Consider the following 18,585-nt stretch of genomic DNA (forward strand, 5'->3'; position numbering starts at 1 on the left):
CAAAATATCTGCCTTTTCATTCAATGAACATTTGCCCAGAGTCCTAAGGTAGAATACATTAATCTACCAGTTCCTCAGTTGGACTCAAGTCTTACACATCTCTTTTATGTATGCATGCATTTCAATGCACTAAGGGTGATTATACTTTTTTTTATAACACTATGTTCAACAAAAGAAACAGTGATCTATTCCAAGTATAAATAAATAAATATCTGTATTAAATTTTTTTATAAGTATACTATACTGTTTGGGAGACTTGAGAGATTTACAGGTAATTCTTACTACATGTAATTTCTACCTTTAGACCTAGTGCCAATGTGAAATCCAACTCTGGTAGAGCAGTAAAATCTTGGATGCTGAAGTCAAATTTTGACTCTGCCTTTATTAGACAATGTGACATTAGGCAAGTTACTTTCTCTAAAGCTCTGTCTCCTCATCTATAAAACTGAAATAATAATATACATCTAGTGGTTGAGAGGATTAAACAAGAAAATGCATGTAAAGTACCAGCTGCTGCTATAAGGTAAGTAATTAGTGTATGTTAACTGCTTGTTTTATTAAAGCTCTAATGAGCATATTTAAACACATCTGGAATTTCTATCAATATTTCTTAAAAGTCACACAAACTGGGTTATTAACTCTAAAATCACTAAAGACATAATAATATAATCTTTAAAAAAAGTTACAACTGAATTCTTCAAAGACAATAAAATAAGGCATGGAGTCAAGTATTCTTTTTTTTTTTTTATTATACTTTAGGTTTTAGGGTACATTAATATGTATCCATGTGCCATTTGTTTTCTGACCCTTTGTCGTCTTTAGATTAGGTATATTCCAATGTCCCCCGACCCAGTACCCGGAATGTGATGTTCCCCTTCCTGTGTCCATGAGTTCTCATTGTTCAATTCCCACCTATGAGTGAGAACATGCGGTGTTTGGTTTTTTGTCCTTGCGATATGAAATAGGAACACTTTTACACTGTTGGTGGGACTGTAAACTAGTTCAACCATCGTGGAAGTCGGTGTGGCGATTCCTCAGGGATCTAGAACTAGAAATACCATTTGGCCCAGCCATCCCATTACTGGGTATATACCCAAAGGAGTATAAATCATGCTGCTATAAAGACACATGCACACGTATGTTTATTGTGGCACTATTCACAATAGCAAAGACTTGGAACCAACCCAAATGTCCAACAACAATAGACTGGATTAAGAAAATGTGGCACATATACACCATGGAATACTATGCAGCCATAAAAAATGATGAGTTCGTGTCCTTTGTAGGGACATGGATGAAACTGGAGTCAACTATTCTGATTGTCTAATACTTTGGTAATAATGTTATCTCAACTACAAGTTTATAATCCCACTCAGCTATGGTTTTCCAGTCTTGTAAATAATTACACAAATTGTAAATATCTTCAAAGATGCCCGATGATCCTTATTAATAGACTGCCCCCTCTTTACCGCTGGCTATCTACCTCCCAGGCACTCCAAACAAAAAAGAAAATTGGCAGCCATGGCAAGTTAAAACATACAACTCAGGGCATGACAACTTGCTTATAAATCACACAGCCCACATAGCGGGTCCCCAAATCTCTACCATAGTTACTATTCTTCCCACATCTCTATCTCCCTCTATAGTTTGGCAAAGCACTTGGGAAAGACTATGTTTAAAAGCCCCATCATGAACTAGAGCTACTGCTTTATACCTCATTCTCCCTTTCAAAATTAAAGTCCAAAGATGAAATACAGGGTATCAAGAATAGTGTTTCCCAAACTCTGTTCATCAAGAAATGTTAATAGGTACTGTGCAAATAAAGAAGTCAATGGTCAAATAAGTTTGGGGAATGATACATACTATATCCTTTCTTGGAGATTTACAACGTCCATTGGCATATTAAAAGCTCTGAGAAGTCCTGTTTTAAAAAACAAAACTGCTTGATTTTATAAATCAAGGCATTTAATAAACTTATTGATCAGTGACGATTTGGGGGAAAATATCTATTAACACCTGATGGAACACTCTTGGGGAAACCCTAGAATAGATCTTGCCAGAAACTCTCAAGGATGTGTGGCATCCCAGTCACAACACAGGTGATCCCAAATTGATCTGGAAATTCTACTTTCATGATCTTCTCCAATTAAAAACAGCAAGTCAATTTCATGATTAACTAACAACTGAAAATGACAGCAAAGTGAGCACCAAAGCTGAATAAATTGGCATGTCAATTTAATCAATAATAACAGAATGTATTGAGCTTTCTAGTGAGTTGGCAAAATCTGATTACATGATCAGATTCAGTAAATCCATCGGCTTCTAATTTTGGCAAAGGCACTGTTGTTCTTTCAAGCACTCAAGAACAGGATTAGTGTTGCATCAAAATTTCTAGCCCAAATAAAAGATGGTTTAATTGCTTCAGGAAAAGAGCCAATAAGCATAATATCAGAATTCAAGGGAGGGGTACAAGCACTAATATTGAGTTCCAAAATGATATAGCAAAACTGGTGGAAGCCATCCAGGGAACAAGTGATGATCTAAATATGGTTCTCTGCCAGAGTTCATACATTGATCAGTAAGTGTCATTATTATTCCCATGGTCACACAACTATAATAGACAACTCCAGGTCAATGACAACATGTCTTCTCATAATGATAAGGGGTTAGAAAGTGGAAATAAAGTTTGAAGAGCAAAACGAAAAATAAGATTATAAATCCTCAATCTTTTCTTCCTCAGTTCAAAGTCATTTTTCCCTTTGTCCTGATAACTTCCTTCAAAATCATTCTCATATCTACCTTTAGACCCTGAAATATTCAATCTTTTGTATATTCACTCACTTTTTCTTTTTCTCTCAATCCTCGGCTTCCTATTTCTAGCTATCTTTCAGAATTTTCATTATTTATGACCCACACCATCACCAGAAAAGAAGTAAGGAAAAGAAGTGGAAGTTTCACAAGCAATTCAACATAAAGTGTAAATTAATAGTGTCATTTGGAACAACTCTGCTTCTCTTGCAGAACAAATCTAAAGATTCTCCAAGTCATAATCAGTTTTTTCACTAAGACAACATAATAAATAAGAACTGGCAAATCTCACCTGATGCTTCATATAATGATGCATATATGGTGTTGCAATTTTAATAACTTTGAGGCAAAAGGGGCATAGCAAGTTCTTAGTGTTTTCATGGGATGTTCTAAAATGAGTTTCTACATCAGAAAATGATGATGATCTATAATTGCAAACCTAAAAATGGAAAGAAGGCTTAGTTTAACTTGAAAATTTAAAACTGATATGCAATTACAAGGTAACAATGATGGATAATTTGTCAGGAGAACATTATGTACTACTAATCTAGCTCTGATGCCTTTGCAACCAAGAATCTCACTAAGGCAACACCAAAAGACCATCTTTGAGACATTAAACGTAGCTTTCAAAGTTAAGGGATACATCCCAAAACAGAACTAGATCTCCTTCTCTTTATCAGATCTTTTTATCTATCACCTTCTGTCTTGACTTGAAGTTTCAAGCTTTGGAACCTCTTGCTCTATAAAATGTTTTTCTGCTACATGAAACAGCATTCTCCTTTAGATTGTTAACGGCCTCCAGGTTTATGGCAATGGCAATTTATCTTTTCCTTGCTTTCCTCTTCCTTCAAATTCTTCTTCTTTGGAAAATACTTTTGCCAAAGCATTTGGTAGGGTTCTTTGTATCTAACAGCACTTTGTATTTCCCTTGTATGACTACATTCTTCCCTATGTAGCACAGTAAGTCCATATGTTTGTTTTTCTGCATACAACAGGACTTATCTTTGTCCAGTACAGAGATAAGCAAACAAAAGCCTGTGAACCAAATGCAGCTTGCTGCCTACCCCTCATATAATGCATAAGTTATGCCAAGTTATGCATAAGTTTGCTGACCGCTGGTCTAATAGGCTTAAATTTTATAACCGAAACAACAAACCAAACACTTAAAGAAAACAATAAAATGTATGTGTACCTGGCAGATGTATGGCATTTCACCAGGTTTATGATTGTCCTTCATATGTTGTAAAAGAACATGTTCTGTTTCAAATGACAATTCACAGATTTTACAAATAGCTAAATGTGGGAGAGAAACAGTATTATAATATTTAAGATATTAATATAAAAATTACTTTTATACATCTATATCAATAACAATAACAGTAGCAGTAGGGACAGTTGTGAACAGTTAAATAGCTTGTTAACTATGTGCAAAGAACAGTTCTAAGCACTCACATTACCTCACCTACATTAACTCCTATTAACAATCCTGTAAGAAAGGTATTTCTATTATCCGCATTATTCAAGTATTAAGTAACATGGCTAAAATCTTGTAGCTATAGTAAGAGGCAGATCTGGGATTTAAAACCAAGCTATCTTGCTCCAACATCTGTAATTTTCTTTTCTTTTTTTTTTTTTTGGAGACAGTATCTTGCTCTGTCACCCAGGCTGGAGTGTAATGGCCCAATCTCGGCTTACTGCAACCTTGTTTACTGGATTCAAGTGATTCTCCTGCCTCAGCTTCCCCAAGGAGCTGGGATTACAGGCATGCACCACCATGCCCGGCTAATTTTTGTGTTTTTAGTAGAGACGGGGTTTTGCCATGTTGGCCAGGCTGGTCTCAAACTCCTGGCCTCAAGTGATCTGCCCACATTGGCCTCCCAAAGTGCTGACTGGGATTACAGGCATGAGCCACTGCACCCGGCCTGTGATTTTTAACTACGACTGTAGTTCCTTTTCCTATTAAAGTTTAAATGAAGAGCAATGATTTAATATTTTAAAACTACGATACTAGGCTTCCAATTTAGTCCCCAGCATATAATGCATAGTTTATGTCAAGGCAATTACCATACTGAATTATTTGCAAGAGGCACTTCAATATTAGTAACTAATTTTATTTAAAAGTTTATCACAGTTAAAACTTGGCCTTTCAATTTTGCCCTCAAATTCCAAAGTCTATTTCTTATTCTCATTTTTCTAACAGGCTTCTTAAGGTTTTCTCACAATTTATATTATCAAAATCAATAATATGGAATATTTAAATGTATTGGTAACTTACTAGAAAATTCATGGGGCGTATGTGTACTTTCGATGTGACACTGCAACTGAAATGGTGTGGGAAACTGACGGTAGCAGTGCTGGCAGGTGGTATGGTTTTCCCAGCTCTCACTGCTCTGCTTCTCAAGTTCCAAATGGTGTTTCATGTGGTTCATAAACCTATAAATGGTTGTCAACAGGTGCAAAACTTGAGATTTAAAAACAAAAAGGAAATCTCACAAACAAGAATCTGAATCTAAATCTTAAAAATACAGATATATTACTCAAACTCTCAAAAGTCTTAAAGTTGCCTAGGAAAGTATGCACTTTTAAATAATCACTTTCTTTAAGTGGCTAAGTAAACATCTTTTTATCTTTGCTTCAAAATAATTCATTCATGTAATTAATCTGAAAGATCACCAATTTGATATAACTCTTAATCATTATTTCAGATTATTTTAAAAAATTTTTCAGATAAAAGAGCAGGCTTCTGATCCATACTTGAAATCATATTTACATTTTAAAATAAAACACTAAAAGAAAGGAAACCCTATATCCATACTTGAAATCCTATTTACATTTTAAAATAAAATACCAAAATAAAGGAAACCCTATCACCAAAGGCAGCTACAGAGTCAGGAGGAAATCTTTTAAGGCCTTGAAAATATACAATAGATTCCAGCTGCTTCAATGACAAATTGCTGGTATTTTTACTTGTATCTTGGTTTCTAAATGCATGTAATAGCAGTTTTGATGTCTACAATTACAAGAACCTTTTGTTTTACTTAATGATACTGGTTTACTGTTAGACTGTTCATCTTAACTTGCAGACAGTGCCCTTTGTAGGCAACATACATTTTTCAGTTTTACATTCTGCTACTTCAGCTTCCCTAATAGGCTTCTATGAGCAGGAATTACGACCTTCAATGGCAGAGGGTGCAATATAAATGGTAATACATTTAAAAGAGCTTACTAAAGCTTTTTGCTGAATTTGAGAGTAAAGTTATTCAATAAAAACAATAATTTTTAGACTAGGTCAACTGTTAACAATTATTCACTTTGAATCCCTAAAAGAAATTATCTTGAAACTAAGTGATAATGTCATCAATCTAGATAGCAATCATCATGAAGATTATAATATGTACCTCTTTTCACAAATTTACAGCACTACTTCTCCTTAGAGTGGGCTATGGTACACCTTGAAATATCTTTTCCTCCTTTGGTTTTAACAACAACTCTACAAATGCTTACAGAAAATCTTGGTCTTGGTTAAATATTTACGTTTAGAGTAAAGATCATGAGCCATTAAACTTTCAGCTCACAGCTTTCCGCACTTAAAGTCTATTAACATAAAATGTTCCCTTACCCAATTCGCTTTTTCCCAATTATTATATGAGTTCTCATCAGCTCATACTTCTCAAACCAACAGAAATGAGGGAAACAGCAAAACCTCTTGCAAGGATGTTCACAGAACAAGATAAATCTAACTATTTTTAGTGACACTCAATGTAGGAAAGAAACCCCATACCAGAATATGTTGACATGGCAGAGAACAGAAATGAAATGTTGAGCTATCAATTTCTTATTATTCTCTATAAAAATCAAGTTGCCTTCCCAATTCTTACTGTTGAAGTAAAATATTATATAATACATTTAACTTCTTTGTTCGTGAGGTGTTTACCATTAAGGTTACATTTAATAAATGATCAGTATTTTTAAAAATACTCAATTCCTGGATATTATCAGATACAATTTTCTTAAAATCTGTAAATATTATGAAAGCCTAAACATATGTAGCTAGTCTTCATAAACATAACCAAAAAAATGAAATTTTCATTTTCTTTTTATTTTGAGACCATCTCGTTCTGTTGCCCAGGCTGGAGTGCAGACGCACGATTACAGCTCACTGCTGCCTCAACCTCCCAGACTCAAGCGATCCTCCCACCTCAGCCCCACAAGTAGCTGGGACTACAGGTGCGCGTCACCATGCCCGGCAAACTTTTGTATTTTTTGTAGAGATGAGGTTTCACTGTGTTCCCCAGGCTGGTCTCGAACTCCTTTGCTAAAGCAATCGTCCTACCTCAGCCTCCCAAAGTGCTGGGATTACAGGCGTGAACCACTATGCCCAGCCTCAAATTTTCATGTTTGATATTAAATGGGCTAATCTAAAAGGAAAGGCCAAAAAAATACTGCTGAAATAACATAACCTCATATTTCAGTAAAAGAAATTCAGTCAATGAACCACACTGCTCTGCATTTTACCATATTTGCTAACATGATTTGCCAATGTTGGCATGACATCAGAAATAGGTGTTAGAGTTCTACTGCAACACTGTTTCAATGTTTTATCTCAAAATACACTTTCCCTTTTGTTAAACTACTGCAACCATTAGCTATTGATGGCCCTTAAAGCTTGATACGAGGAAGTAAAGAAATAAGAAAATTCATATAAAATAAGTGAAAAAACTTTGAAAATTATAAAGCACTATCATAAAGAAACCATTAATAACTGTTATAGGTGTATATCACAGTGTATTTCAGGATTTTTATATATGCTTCTTTTTGGACCCAAGAACTCACAGGAAAACAAATAAATGCTGAACTCAGAAGTAACTACAGCTGCTTTGAAATGCTAATTACAGATGACAGTTACCAAGAATAAACACAAAAGGCATACATATATGTATATGCTGTACACACATGCACAAACACAATGCAGATTACTTTGAAATGCACCAAAAAATCAGATAGTTCTAAGAAGGAAGAAGAGATACATAATAAAGCAAGTACAGTAAAATGTTAATGGTAGAATCAAGGTGGTTAAGTGTACAAGGGTCCAATGTGAAATTTTCAAAACTTTGCTTAATATTTGAAAATTTTTATAGTAAAGTGATGGGAAAAAACCTTATCTAATATAAATATCAGGCTACATAATCAACAAATAATATCACTCAATTTCTTATTACTTTTGTTACTAATTTATATAGAATAGTTTCAAAGATTACAACTGAACAATTATGAAGTACAAATTTCTAATATTTAAAGCATTCATATATTCCACTGGGAATTAAATCCCCAAATTTCTAAAGGTGCTAATTTTAAAATCAAAACAGACATGTTTCCTAGAACTGATAATATCTCTAAAACTGATAACTTTTCCTGCAAGATGAATGTTCTAAAAACTATAAATATAAATTGAAAAATTTGAGCATTACATAGATTAGTATGGAGGAGCTCAACCTGAACAAACATAAAGTGGTTCTTCACGTAATGTGAAGAAATATAAAATTCAAAGGCAACTAGAAAATTAAAAATGTCTAATAAAAATTCAAAAATCACTACTAAAGCAGAAAAAAGAAGTTCATTTTGTCTTAAGTTAAAATAAACAGTCCTTTCTTAAGCTATGTCAAAGAAATATAACTAACTGGATCCAAGAGTCAAACTCCACAACACAAGAAAGGACAGAAGTTTTTCAACAAGAGAATCTGCCTTTATTCTCAGTACAAAGTGTTAAAATAACTTACCTAGAATGGCATAGAAAACACAAAATAAAGGTATAACATTTTTATTTGCAGCATTTCAATTTTCAATAGAAATAAAAACAAGTATTTACATACCTAATGTTATTTTTTAGAATTTTCAAGCAACTGAAGCATTTAAAGGTTGTGTGAGTCTTCTGTTCTTCCTGGACATCTCCTTCATGTTTTCCATAATAAAAGTCATTAACTAACATGATCAATTTTCCTTTCTCTGAATCAATAGTTGTGTTTTTATTTACTGTACTTGAAAATTCTGCATTAGCCAGTCCCAAAAAGTTATTTATCATGTCTGGACAACAATACTGAAAGAGAAAAAAAAAAAAAATACAAGCCTTACTTATTCTTTAAAAAAAACACATACCAAAAAGTGATTGTGTGTTTACACCTAAGGCCAGACCATTAAAACTATGCTTGTAACATATCTAGAAAAATAGTCACCAAAAATTTGTGGTGCATATAGTCTAAAAATTCAAATAATAAACACCTATTATCTTAATGTAAAAATTCAAAATGATTTGAGAAAACCTAAAACCAAGACATGGCCATAGCTCTAACAGCTTTACCCTTGCAATTTGCCTTTTTAGATGTAAATATTTAATAATAATTTGTTCCTTAACCAAAAATCATTCATCTCATGCCCATGTCAAGATGTATAGAAAGGAAATGTTTATATGCCTTGATGTATATATTTAATTATCAAGTGATACACAAAATTTCATAAAGCCTGGTTGAGGTAAAATTAAAATATACAAAAATTATATAATATAGAATAGTGTCCTTAATTAGAAATGTGCATAATCTTCTGTCCCAAATGTAAAATTATCAAATTACATTGCAAAGTTAGTCTATGAACATTAAAGATTACCCTAAAACACCTATAAATTATGATACCCATAATAGATGATAAATTACTTGCTGTTTTTCTATTTTTTTAACAGAAAAGTAGGATAAGATCAGATTTTTAAAATAAACATATAAACTTTGTTCACAGAGTACCTTTTAAACAATGTTGCATATCTCTGTAAAACAGCTGAATAATAAACCATTGACAACCAAAAATGGACAACAACGTATAGTGAATTAGGGTGAAGGATTTAGTCATTGAGAACAGCGAAGTATCCTTGCTTATCCAAAAAACAGATAAGCACCTTAAGAGATGAGAACCAAGCTTAGATTTAAGGTTTTATAGGAGGATAGAGTAAGCTACGGAGGGGCATAGCTGAGCTATGGTACAATATCAACTGGTCATCTTTTATTCAGCCCTGGTACCTTTTAGTTTTATTAATAGATCTTCACTGTAACTCCTCATTTATCCCTTATTTTTGTGGGTTAAACATTCTGCAAATATTAAATATGTACTTTAATGCCACATACTATAGTTTGACAAATATCAGGCACCATGCATCTATCATTCTTATCTTTACTCCTCCCAGTACACAGACCACGTTCTGTTGCTTTGTTAGTGCCCTAAAAATTTAGGTGGGTTTTTCAGAGCAAAGGAGGTGAGATCCTATTTTTACAGTTAAATAGGCCTTCTCACGTGAACATCCAACATCAGTCAACATTTTCCTCTTTTCCTCCTGAGAGTCATCCAAAAGCTACACAACCAAATTCTACAAATTGGTTTATCATTGAAACTGAGTGTCAGATAAAATCCACAGACTCCATAATATACGAAAGCACTATTCAAAGCAGCCAACATCAGGCAGATGGCATTTAGCTAGAAGTACACCAGAGAAGTAAAGGGGACCCAGTGGTAACAGATCTTAAAGGGTCAGTAAAAATATACATCTTAAAGGTGAAACACATATTCTGAATCACAAGGGTATATCCTCTGTTTGCAAAAATAGGTGCAGAAGCTGAGGCAAGAAGGATGGCAGCAGGAGTACCCCATACCTGATTCAGTACAGAGAAACAGAAAGGCAGTGCTACATAAAGAATCAGACACACAAGTCACAATTGCAGGAAGGCTTCTGCCCAGCAAAAAGCTGTTTAAACCAGCTAGCAAGCTGTGAGACTATCCTGGCAACCTATGCTTCCTCCTAAAAGGAACTTGTATAAAACAGCTGGCCCAAGAAAATCCAACCTGTTAAACATGATAGGCACTCACATCTAAACAAAAATACCATGTAATAAAAGAAAGCAAATAACAGAAAAATGTAAAATTCTAACAAAAACATCAGAAATATGCTGCCATGGAGCAGATGCAGATGAAAACAGTAGCCACAAATTTTAAAAACATAATGAAGCAATTGTCTCTATTTGGAAGACCACAAAGCAAGAAAAGATGCCAAAACAACAAGATATTTAGAAGGAGAAAAAAAAAGAGTGGCAAAATTAAGGGTGAAAGTATAGGAAAAAAATAAAATCAGAGACATGGAGACAAATTAGGAAGGAATACAGTGGCGAGTAGACATTGCAAATAAAATAACGGAAACATATTAGTAGGAGAAAAGTCCATTTAAAAAAATTAAGGATTAGAAAAAAAAGACATATGCCAGGGAAAGAAGATAAAACAATTCATACTGGAGGTGAAATTGTATGGGAATAAATATTTAAAAATACAATTCAAATAAACTGTGCTAAATCTAAATATACAGGTTGAAAGAACAAGGTGTATGCCAGAGAGGACTCACCCAAAATTCCCAACACCAAGTTATATCATTATAAAATTATCAGTCTTCAAAACATTAAGAATGTAGACAACCAAAAAGCTATAGACAGCCAAACAAAAAGATCAAACACTTATAAAAGGCAAAATAATTCAGCTTGTCCCAGATTCCTCAACAGCAACACTGAATACTAGAAAACAGGAGCTACACCAACAAAATCCTGATAGCGGGATTCAATTTACTTTATATTAGATCAAACTGTCTTTCCAGAATGGACTACAGTCAAATTGCTTTGAACATGAACGACCTCACAGAAAGATGTTTTCAGACTCCTCCTAAATGAAATTACTACAGAATGAACTTCAGCCAAACAGAAAACCAAATAAACCATGACGAAAACACTGATGATGAACACTGGGTATATTGACTGTACAAAAAGATCAAAACAAATATGACATAAGGTAAAAAAAAAAAACAAAACAAACACAAATGTAATGTCATATGACCTGACAATGGAAAAATAATACAATGAACAAATAAAAATTGGGAGAGGATAAAAGGACAGAGTACAAGGTCAAGAGTTCATAGATTGCCTCACAGTTCATAAAAGAGTATCAGAGCCACCAAATAAAGTAATATAGGTATAGACATTTTAACAGCAAAGGTAAACAAACACTCAGACAATATTGACTAAAATCAAGCAGCAAAAAGGAAGGGAAAGATGGGTGGCTTAAAAACAGGAAGTTTCATGCTACTTTAATCCTTCCTCATAGAAAAGAACAGTAGAGAATTGCTAAAGGAATAGAAGACTAGTGGAGTTACACATTAAAATTAGAAACATAATCAGGAGAACAAAACTACAACTCTCTTAGAAACCCAAGCTACACACACATAAAGCAACCACATTGTCAAAGGCTTTTAAAAAAGAGAGAAAGAAAGGATTAATGAAAAATTTTAACAGAACTAAGACCAAATAAATCTATCATATTGGTAAATCTAAACCCACTATTAAAAGAAGAGATTTTCATATAGGATCACAAAAGAAAAATCAACTTTGCTAAAAGCAAAAGGCACACCTAAAACAAAGTAATTCAGAAGAGTTGAAAATAAAAGAATAAACAAAGAATACACCAGGTAAATGGAAACCATAACAAGGGTTGTGAGTCTAACATCAAAGTAGAACTTGGGCTAAAAAGCACTAACCATTAAAACCAAGAAAACGATATTTTATTAAAATGCTAAAGGATACATTCACAACACAGTTATTTTATTTTATTTTATTTTTGAGACAATCTCACTCTGTCACCTAGGCTGGAGTGCAGTGGTGCCGTCTCGGCTGACTGCAACCTCCGCCTCCCAGGTTCAAGTGATTCTCTCGCCTCAGCCTCCCAAGTAGCTGGGACTACAGGCGTGTGTCACCATGCCTGGCTAAGTTTTTGTATTTTTAGTAGAGATGGGGTTTCACCATGTTGGCCAGGCTGGTCTCAAACTCCCAACCTCAGGTGATCTGCTGGCCTCGGCCTCCCAAAGTGCTGGGATTACAGGTGTGAGCCATGACTCCCGGCCTCACAATATAGTTACAAAAGCTAGATTCTTCTATATCACAAACAACAGCAACAACTTTGAAACAAAATTGCAATATATGAAAGAAAATACTGGTAATGAAAGCTATGAATTGAAATGTGGTGTTTCCCAATCCAGAACAGATCAAGTGGACTAAATGGAAGCGAAGACACAGAAATATAAATATAATTAATAGGCTATATTTGGTTGATAAATATCAAATTCCATACCCCAAAGGAGAAATAATATACCTATTTTCAAGCTTCCACATAATATTATATACCCCCTATACTTTACAAAAAAAAGTATTTGTGAAAGCTTGGGCTTTACCATTAAAGAAACTGAGTTTTGAAAGCTAGTTACGCCAGTTAATTGGTTATACAACAATGAGAAAAAATCTCAAATAATTTTCTAAGGATTAATGAAATAATGTATTTAAAGCTTAGTACTGTGTCTGACACATGGCCTCAGATATTTTTTTCTAATTATTGTAGAATATTTGATATTTTAAACATTTTTCCATTGAAAGAAAACATTATATGCTAGTTGGCAAAAAATCATTCACAAATAATGTAAAAATCACATTCTTTTCAAAATGAAAGTTATTATAATATTAAAACTTTAGCTGATACATAAAAATATATCAACTAGAAAATAAAAAGTCCCCATAGATTTAAACTTTCCCTTCCTAGATTTGGAGACTATTCTTTCAAGATTTCCTTATGATATAAACACATATACTGTTCATATTATCTTCAACTTAGTTCAGTTGTAAGAAATACAATTTCTTACAATGACAGAGATACTTTCCTTATTTAAATTGTCATAGTGTTCTATTATATTAATATGAAAATTCTATGAAGTTCTGGTTGTTTCTACCATAATTACAAACCATGAAGTAACACATAAAAGCCACATTTTGGAGAATGTTGCCATTCTCTCCAGATGCAGAGACATATATAACATGCCACAATTTCTGTACAAAATAGAAAATAAGAACACTCATGTTTACTTGTACATCCAGAAAGAAACCCAGGGAGGATTCAAAACAAACTAATAAAAAATTATTTTCTTTGAGTCATACTAGGAACCAGGTAAAAAAGACACAGAGGTAAGATTCTTCACATATATATCATTGTAGGCTTTTTAATTTTGAATCATGTGACTGTATTGTTACCTGCTTAACAAATTAAACAGATAAAGAACATAGCCTTTGTTTTCTTCATCTATAACGCAAAACACAAAAAACATCAGAATTCTCATCAAAACATTACATAGAAGAGGAAAACTGAAAGTACTTCTGCAGGATAATTCTCCTATAAGACCAAAGCACAACGTGCAGTTATCCAGGGCAATACTCTGAGAGTCAGGACAGACCAAATATGGCTCTGTACATGAATAAAAGACTGTATTTATAATTTTTTTAAGTTCTCTTATTTTTTTCTACCTTTTTTGTAAAATGCTGAATTTCAATAAAAATGTGTCGATCTCTGAAACGGCAAAAACTTTTCCTAAGTTACTTCTTTGCCATTGCACCCCTCTCCTTCCTTCTTTTCCTTATATAATCTACACTGCCTTTTTTCTGATCTCTTTTCTCCCGTCCTGTCATTTATACTGGGCATGCAAGGGGAGTACAGACCATCTCTACACAAACACAGCAGGATACTATAATATCTACTAAAATAAGTTTTACCTAAATCTCATACTTCATTAGTACTTTGAACATTTCTTAAAACCTAAATTGAGGGGCTTCTTATACCAATAAAAGCTCAAATTCTGTAACCCCAGCACTTTGGGAGGCCGAGGCAGGCGGATCACGAGGTCAGGAGATCAACGCCTTCCTGGATAACACGATGAAACCCTGTCTGTCCTAAAAATAAAAAATTAGCCGGGCGTGGTGGCGGGCGCCTGTAGTCCCAGCTACTTGGGAGGCTGAGGCAGGAGAATGGCGTGAACCCGGAAGGCGGAGATTGTGGTGAGCAGAAAAAAAGCTCAAATTAATTTACACAATTATATGAACGATATTCTGGACTGAGTTAAAACAATTATTTCATATTAAATGCTTCAACATTTGGAGTTTATACCTGAGTGTTAAAAATTAAAATGTAAAACTCAGATTTTCACTGTGTAATGTGACATGTACATGTTAACATGGACACAAAAATAAGGTAACAGAATTTTTAAGTTATATGCAAAAGTAAATACATAATAAAATGCCTGTTTTATAAGAAGTTTGAAGAGTATGACCTAATAAATAAAATAATCAGATTAATACATTATTTTTATTTAAAATTAAAATACAATAAGCATACATTATAATATATACAAATTTAAGTTTTAAAATTTGAGGATTTAGAAGGAATTTGAGAATCTATATAATCATTATGAATGTAAATTTTTATTTAAATTAAATGGAAAAACCAATGAGATTATTTCTGGACAAATCATTAATTACTGTAATCATCAGTATTTTTAGAAATGTGCAAACTTTTAACAAATTAAATTTTGAAAGAGTTTTACCTTCATGTGATTTTTCAAAGGATCCAAAAGATTGAAATGGATGTTGCACTTTGGACAAGCTCTTGGAAAAGGTGTTCCATTTTTAGATTGATTTGATGAGGTATTTGCACCTAAAATAAATTCAGAACATTTATGACTCAAAATTCATCATTTTTTAACCTTAAATAACCACTAATAATACTTTTAAAATTTATAGCCACTTCAAAAATGTATGTGTAAACACTGTAACTTTTTTTTATGTACCAGATTTCATATTTACCTTTTGCTAGCATAGCCTGGGAAGAAGTCACTGAAGGAGATTTAACTGAAGGTAATACAGCTGAGGAATTTGCTCCAGAAACACTTTCGCTGGGCTTAGGCTTCTTTGGATTAACATTATTTATTTCGGAAGTAGAAGGACGTTTTGATAAAAATGAACTTTCACTCATACCTACAATAATTTAAATAGTGAGAAAAATATTTTTAAAAATTAGAATATTATTTACATCTGAGTAAAAATACTTTGGAGCTAAATTCAAGGTAATATAATTGAATTATCATATCATGACAATAATGATAAAACTTGATATGATCCAAACTCAAGGGTGTAAAGAAATTGCACATATATTTATCATGGACTACAGATATTTAAATAATTTAAAAAATAATCCCTCTATGAAAGAAAATTCTAAATATGGCTTCAAATAAAGAAATATATAAATAGCTATCATAAAGGGAGCCAGACCAATATTCCAAGCAAAAAAAAAAAAGTATACTATGAATAAGTTCTGACAAATGAATTATCTTTAGATGCTTAAGTGCATTGAGTACACTACAGTTTGTAAAAAAAAAATTACCTGTTTCAAAAATTTAGAGATACTCTTAAGATGCTTTTTTTAATTTAGCAACTTAAAATGTCTAATGGAAATTTAGTTCTTTCCTACCTAACAAACTGAAGAGTGGGTAAGAGTGGTCTACTCATGGCTTTGAGTGGTATTACCCATTTATCGCTACGTACAAAGTGGAAATAACTAATCTTGAATGATAATACTTCATTCATTTATATAAAAGAACACATAGGCCAGGTACAGTGGCTCACGCCTGTAATCCCAGCACTTTGGGAGGCTGAGGCGGGCAGATCACGAGGTCAGGAGATCGAGACCATCTTGGCTAACACAGTGAAACCCCGTCTCTACTAAAAATACAAAAAATTAGCCAGGCGTGGTGGCGGGCGCCTGTAGTCCCAGCTACTCGGGAGGCTGAGGCAGGAGAATGGCGTGAACCCCAGGGGGCGGAGCTTGCAGTGAGCCGAGATCGCGCCACCGCACTCCAGCCTGGGCGACAGAGCAAGACTCTGTCTCAAAAAAAAAAAAAAAAAAGAAAGGACACATAATGGCAGTATAATGATTTTCACACTATGTTCCCCAGTAATTAATGGGTTTGTTTTAGAGAATATATTGAGCATGTCTAAGAAACAAACTCTTTTTTGCTTTATTTATTTAAATTTTGCATAAAATTTTATATAAGGATTTCATTCCTAAAAATACTTTCCCATTTGAAAACCATTTTGTTAAGGCTAAAGGATTTTAGTTTTATTTAATGCATTTGCAAGAGAAATGAGGATATCCAGGCTATAAAAAGGCTCGGAAAAGTCTTTTTTTGAAAATAACATACAACTGTACTTTGTAAAAGAGATTCTAAAACTGTACATCATATTTTAATCCTCACAATTGTACATTAAAAGTAGAAATGGTAAGGTAACTATATTAGAAGTATTCCAGGTTTTTAAGTCAGACAAGTTCAAATCCACACCTTGTCAGTCTCTAGTTATGTATTCTTAGCTTAATTTGCCTAAGCCTCAGTTTCCTTTTTTATAAAATAAGTTATAAGTTTACAGAGCTGCTTTAAGGATAAGACAATGTACTTAAGGCACCCAACAAAACACCTGGTACACAGAAAGCACTCGGTAATAAATTACAGATATTATCATTACTAACAAAATACTTTATATTTAACTTACCTCAGAGGGGAGAAATATAATAATAGATTAACCTGTCAGCTTTTTAATAAGGGCAAACATTACAGCAAAATACGAGTATTATACTACTTGGCTTCTCTGTTTTATCCTTTTCAGATAACATAAAAATGATTTTTTTCCATCTTCAAAATACTCGATTACTGATAGATATACTGTAGGTACATGGCAAAAATTCTGTATAATCACATTCACATTCTTGTGAGATGTTTAAGTTACCTGAAAAACCAATGAATGCTGGAATTCTGAATTAAGCATCTGATTATATAGGAGGCTGGAGAGTAGAAACAGACTGCTTTAAGAATTTTGAAAACAAGAAATCTCAAGATTAAATAAAATCACTGTATTTGTTTTAAATATTGATGCTTTAACTTATTTCTCTGTTGTGTTTGGCTTGTGCTGCTCCCTACCCTCAACAGCTCTCTCTCTGCTGGTAAAAATCCTATTCTCATTCAAGATTTAGCTCAAATCCAGTCTTCTCCAAACCCCCATAATCTCCCTAGATGGCAGTCTGTTAATCATGTTACTGAACATGTGGCACATATCATTCATAATTATCATTCAGAATAACTGTGTTGTCAAGCCTTTTAAAGCTTATAATGTATTCTCACATTTCACTTGGATTTGGGCATAAAAAATCCCTAAGTAGAGCAAGAATTAAAGTTACATGTCCAAACGAATGGTTCCAGATGTGAAAAATGAATGCATTCTACAAGAAAAATTAAAATCTCCCTTTTAACAATATGAGAAAACCAAAGTGGTTAGGTAACTTAATAGAGACTACAAAAATCTTAAGAATAGAGGATCAAATCATCCCCCTTACTGCTCAGGCTAAAGTCCCACTCACTGAAGTAGAACACTTACAGAAAGAATAGGAGTCATTATTTCTCTTTATTCCCAAGAAGTTTCAAGAATTTAGACTTTTTCTATGAATAAAGTCTACATGCTTTATGAAACCAGACTTAAGACAACTATTTTTTTCTCCCTGTTTCTTTCGGTTCTTACCTATTTCACAAACCAGATTGTTACTAAATATGTGACACCCAGAGAGGTGAACATCAAATCAAGTATTAAAAAATGGAAAAAGTTTAAGTTTATAACTAAAAGTTAGTATTACTATTAAAAAAAACTGGGAGAGGGTTTGGTAAATTCTCTGCACTGATTTGTTAGTAAATCTAAAAATTCCAAAAAATCATGTATATGCCTGTTTAGTCAAATATTTGAATAGATACAAATTGCTAATATACAAGAGTAACTGCCTTGATTACAGGGAATT

The 18,585-nt window shown here is 33.3% G+C and overlaps 2 protein-coding genes across 6 annotated transcripts in view; both read right to left on the minus strand.

The window, feature by feature from the left end:
- The window catches only part of MNS1 (meiosis specific nuclear structural 1), a 433,362-nt gene that overhangs the window by 223,875 nt on the left and 190,902 nt on the right, over positions 1-18,585 (minus strand). The window lies entirely within an intron of this gene.
- ZNF280D (zinc finger protein 280D) overlaps positions 1-18,585 on the minus strand; it is a 177,042-nt gene that overhangs the window by 43,581 nt on the left and 114,876 nt on the right. For all 5 annotated transcript variants that reach the window (XM_058427947.1, XM_058427948.1, XM_032174646.2 and 2 more), the window contains 6 exons: positions 15,555-15,725; positions 15,296-15,405; positions 8,679-8,902; positions 5,084-5,241; positions 4,001-4,101; positions 3,101-3,247 (listed from right to left, as the gene is read on the minus strand). In XM_058427947.1, the coding sequence (XP_058283930.1) occupies positions 3,101-3,247; positions 4,001-4,101; positions 5,084-5,241; positions 8,679-8,902; positions 15,296-15,405; positions 15,555-15,725 (911 nt within the window). The remainder of the gene's footprint in view (positions 1-3,100; positions 3,248-4,000; positions 4,102-5,083; positions 5,242-8,678; positions 8,903-15,295; positions 15,406-15,554; positions 15,726-18,585) is intronic.

The sequence above is a fragment of the Hylobates moloch genome, unplaced genomic scaffold (genome assembly GCF_009828535.3).
Source record: "Hylobates moloch isolate HMO894 unplaced genomic scaffold, HMol_V3 SCAFFOLD_14, whole genome shotgun sequence".
NCBI classification, from domain to species: Eukaryota; Metazoa; Chordata; class Mammalia; order Primates; family Hylobatidae; genus Hylobates; species Hylobates moloch.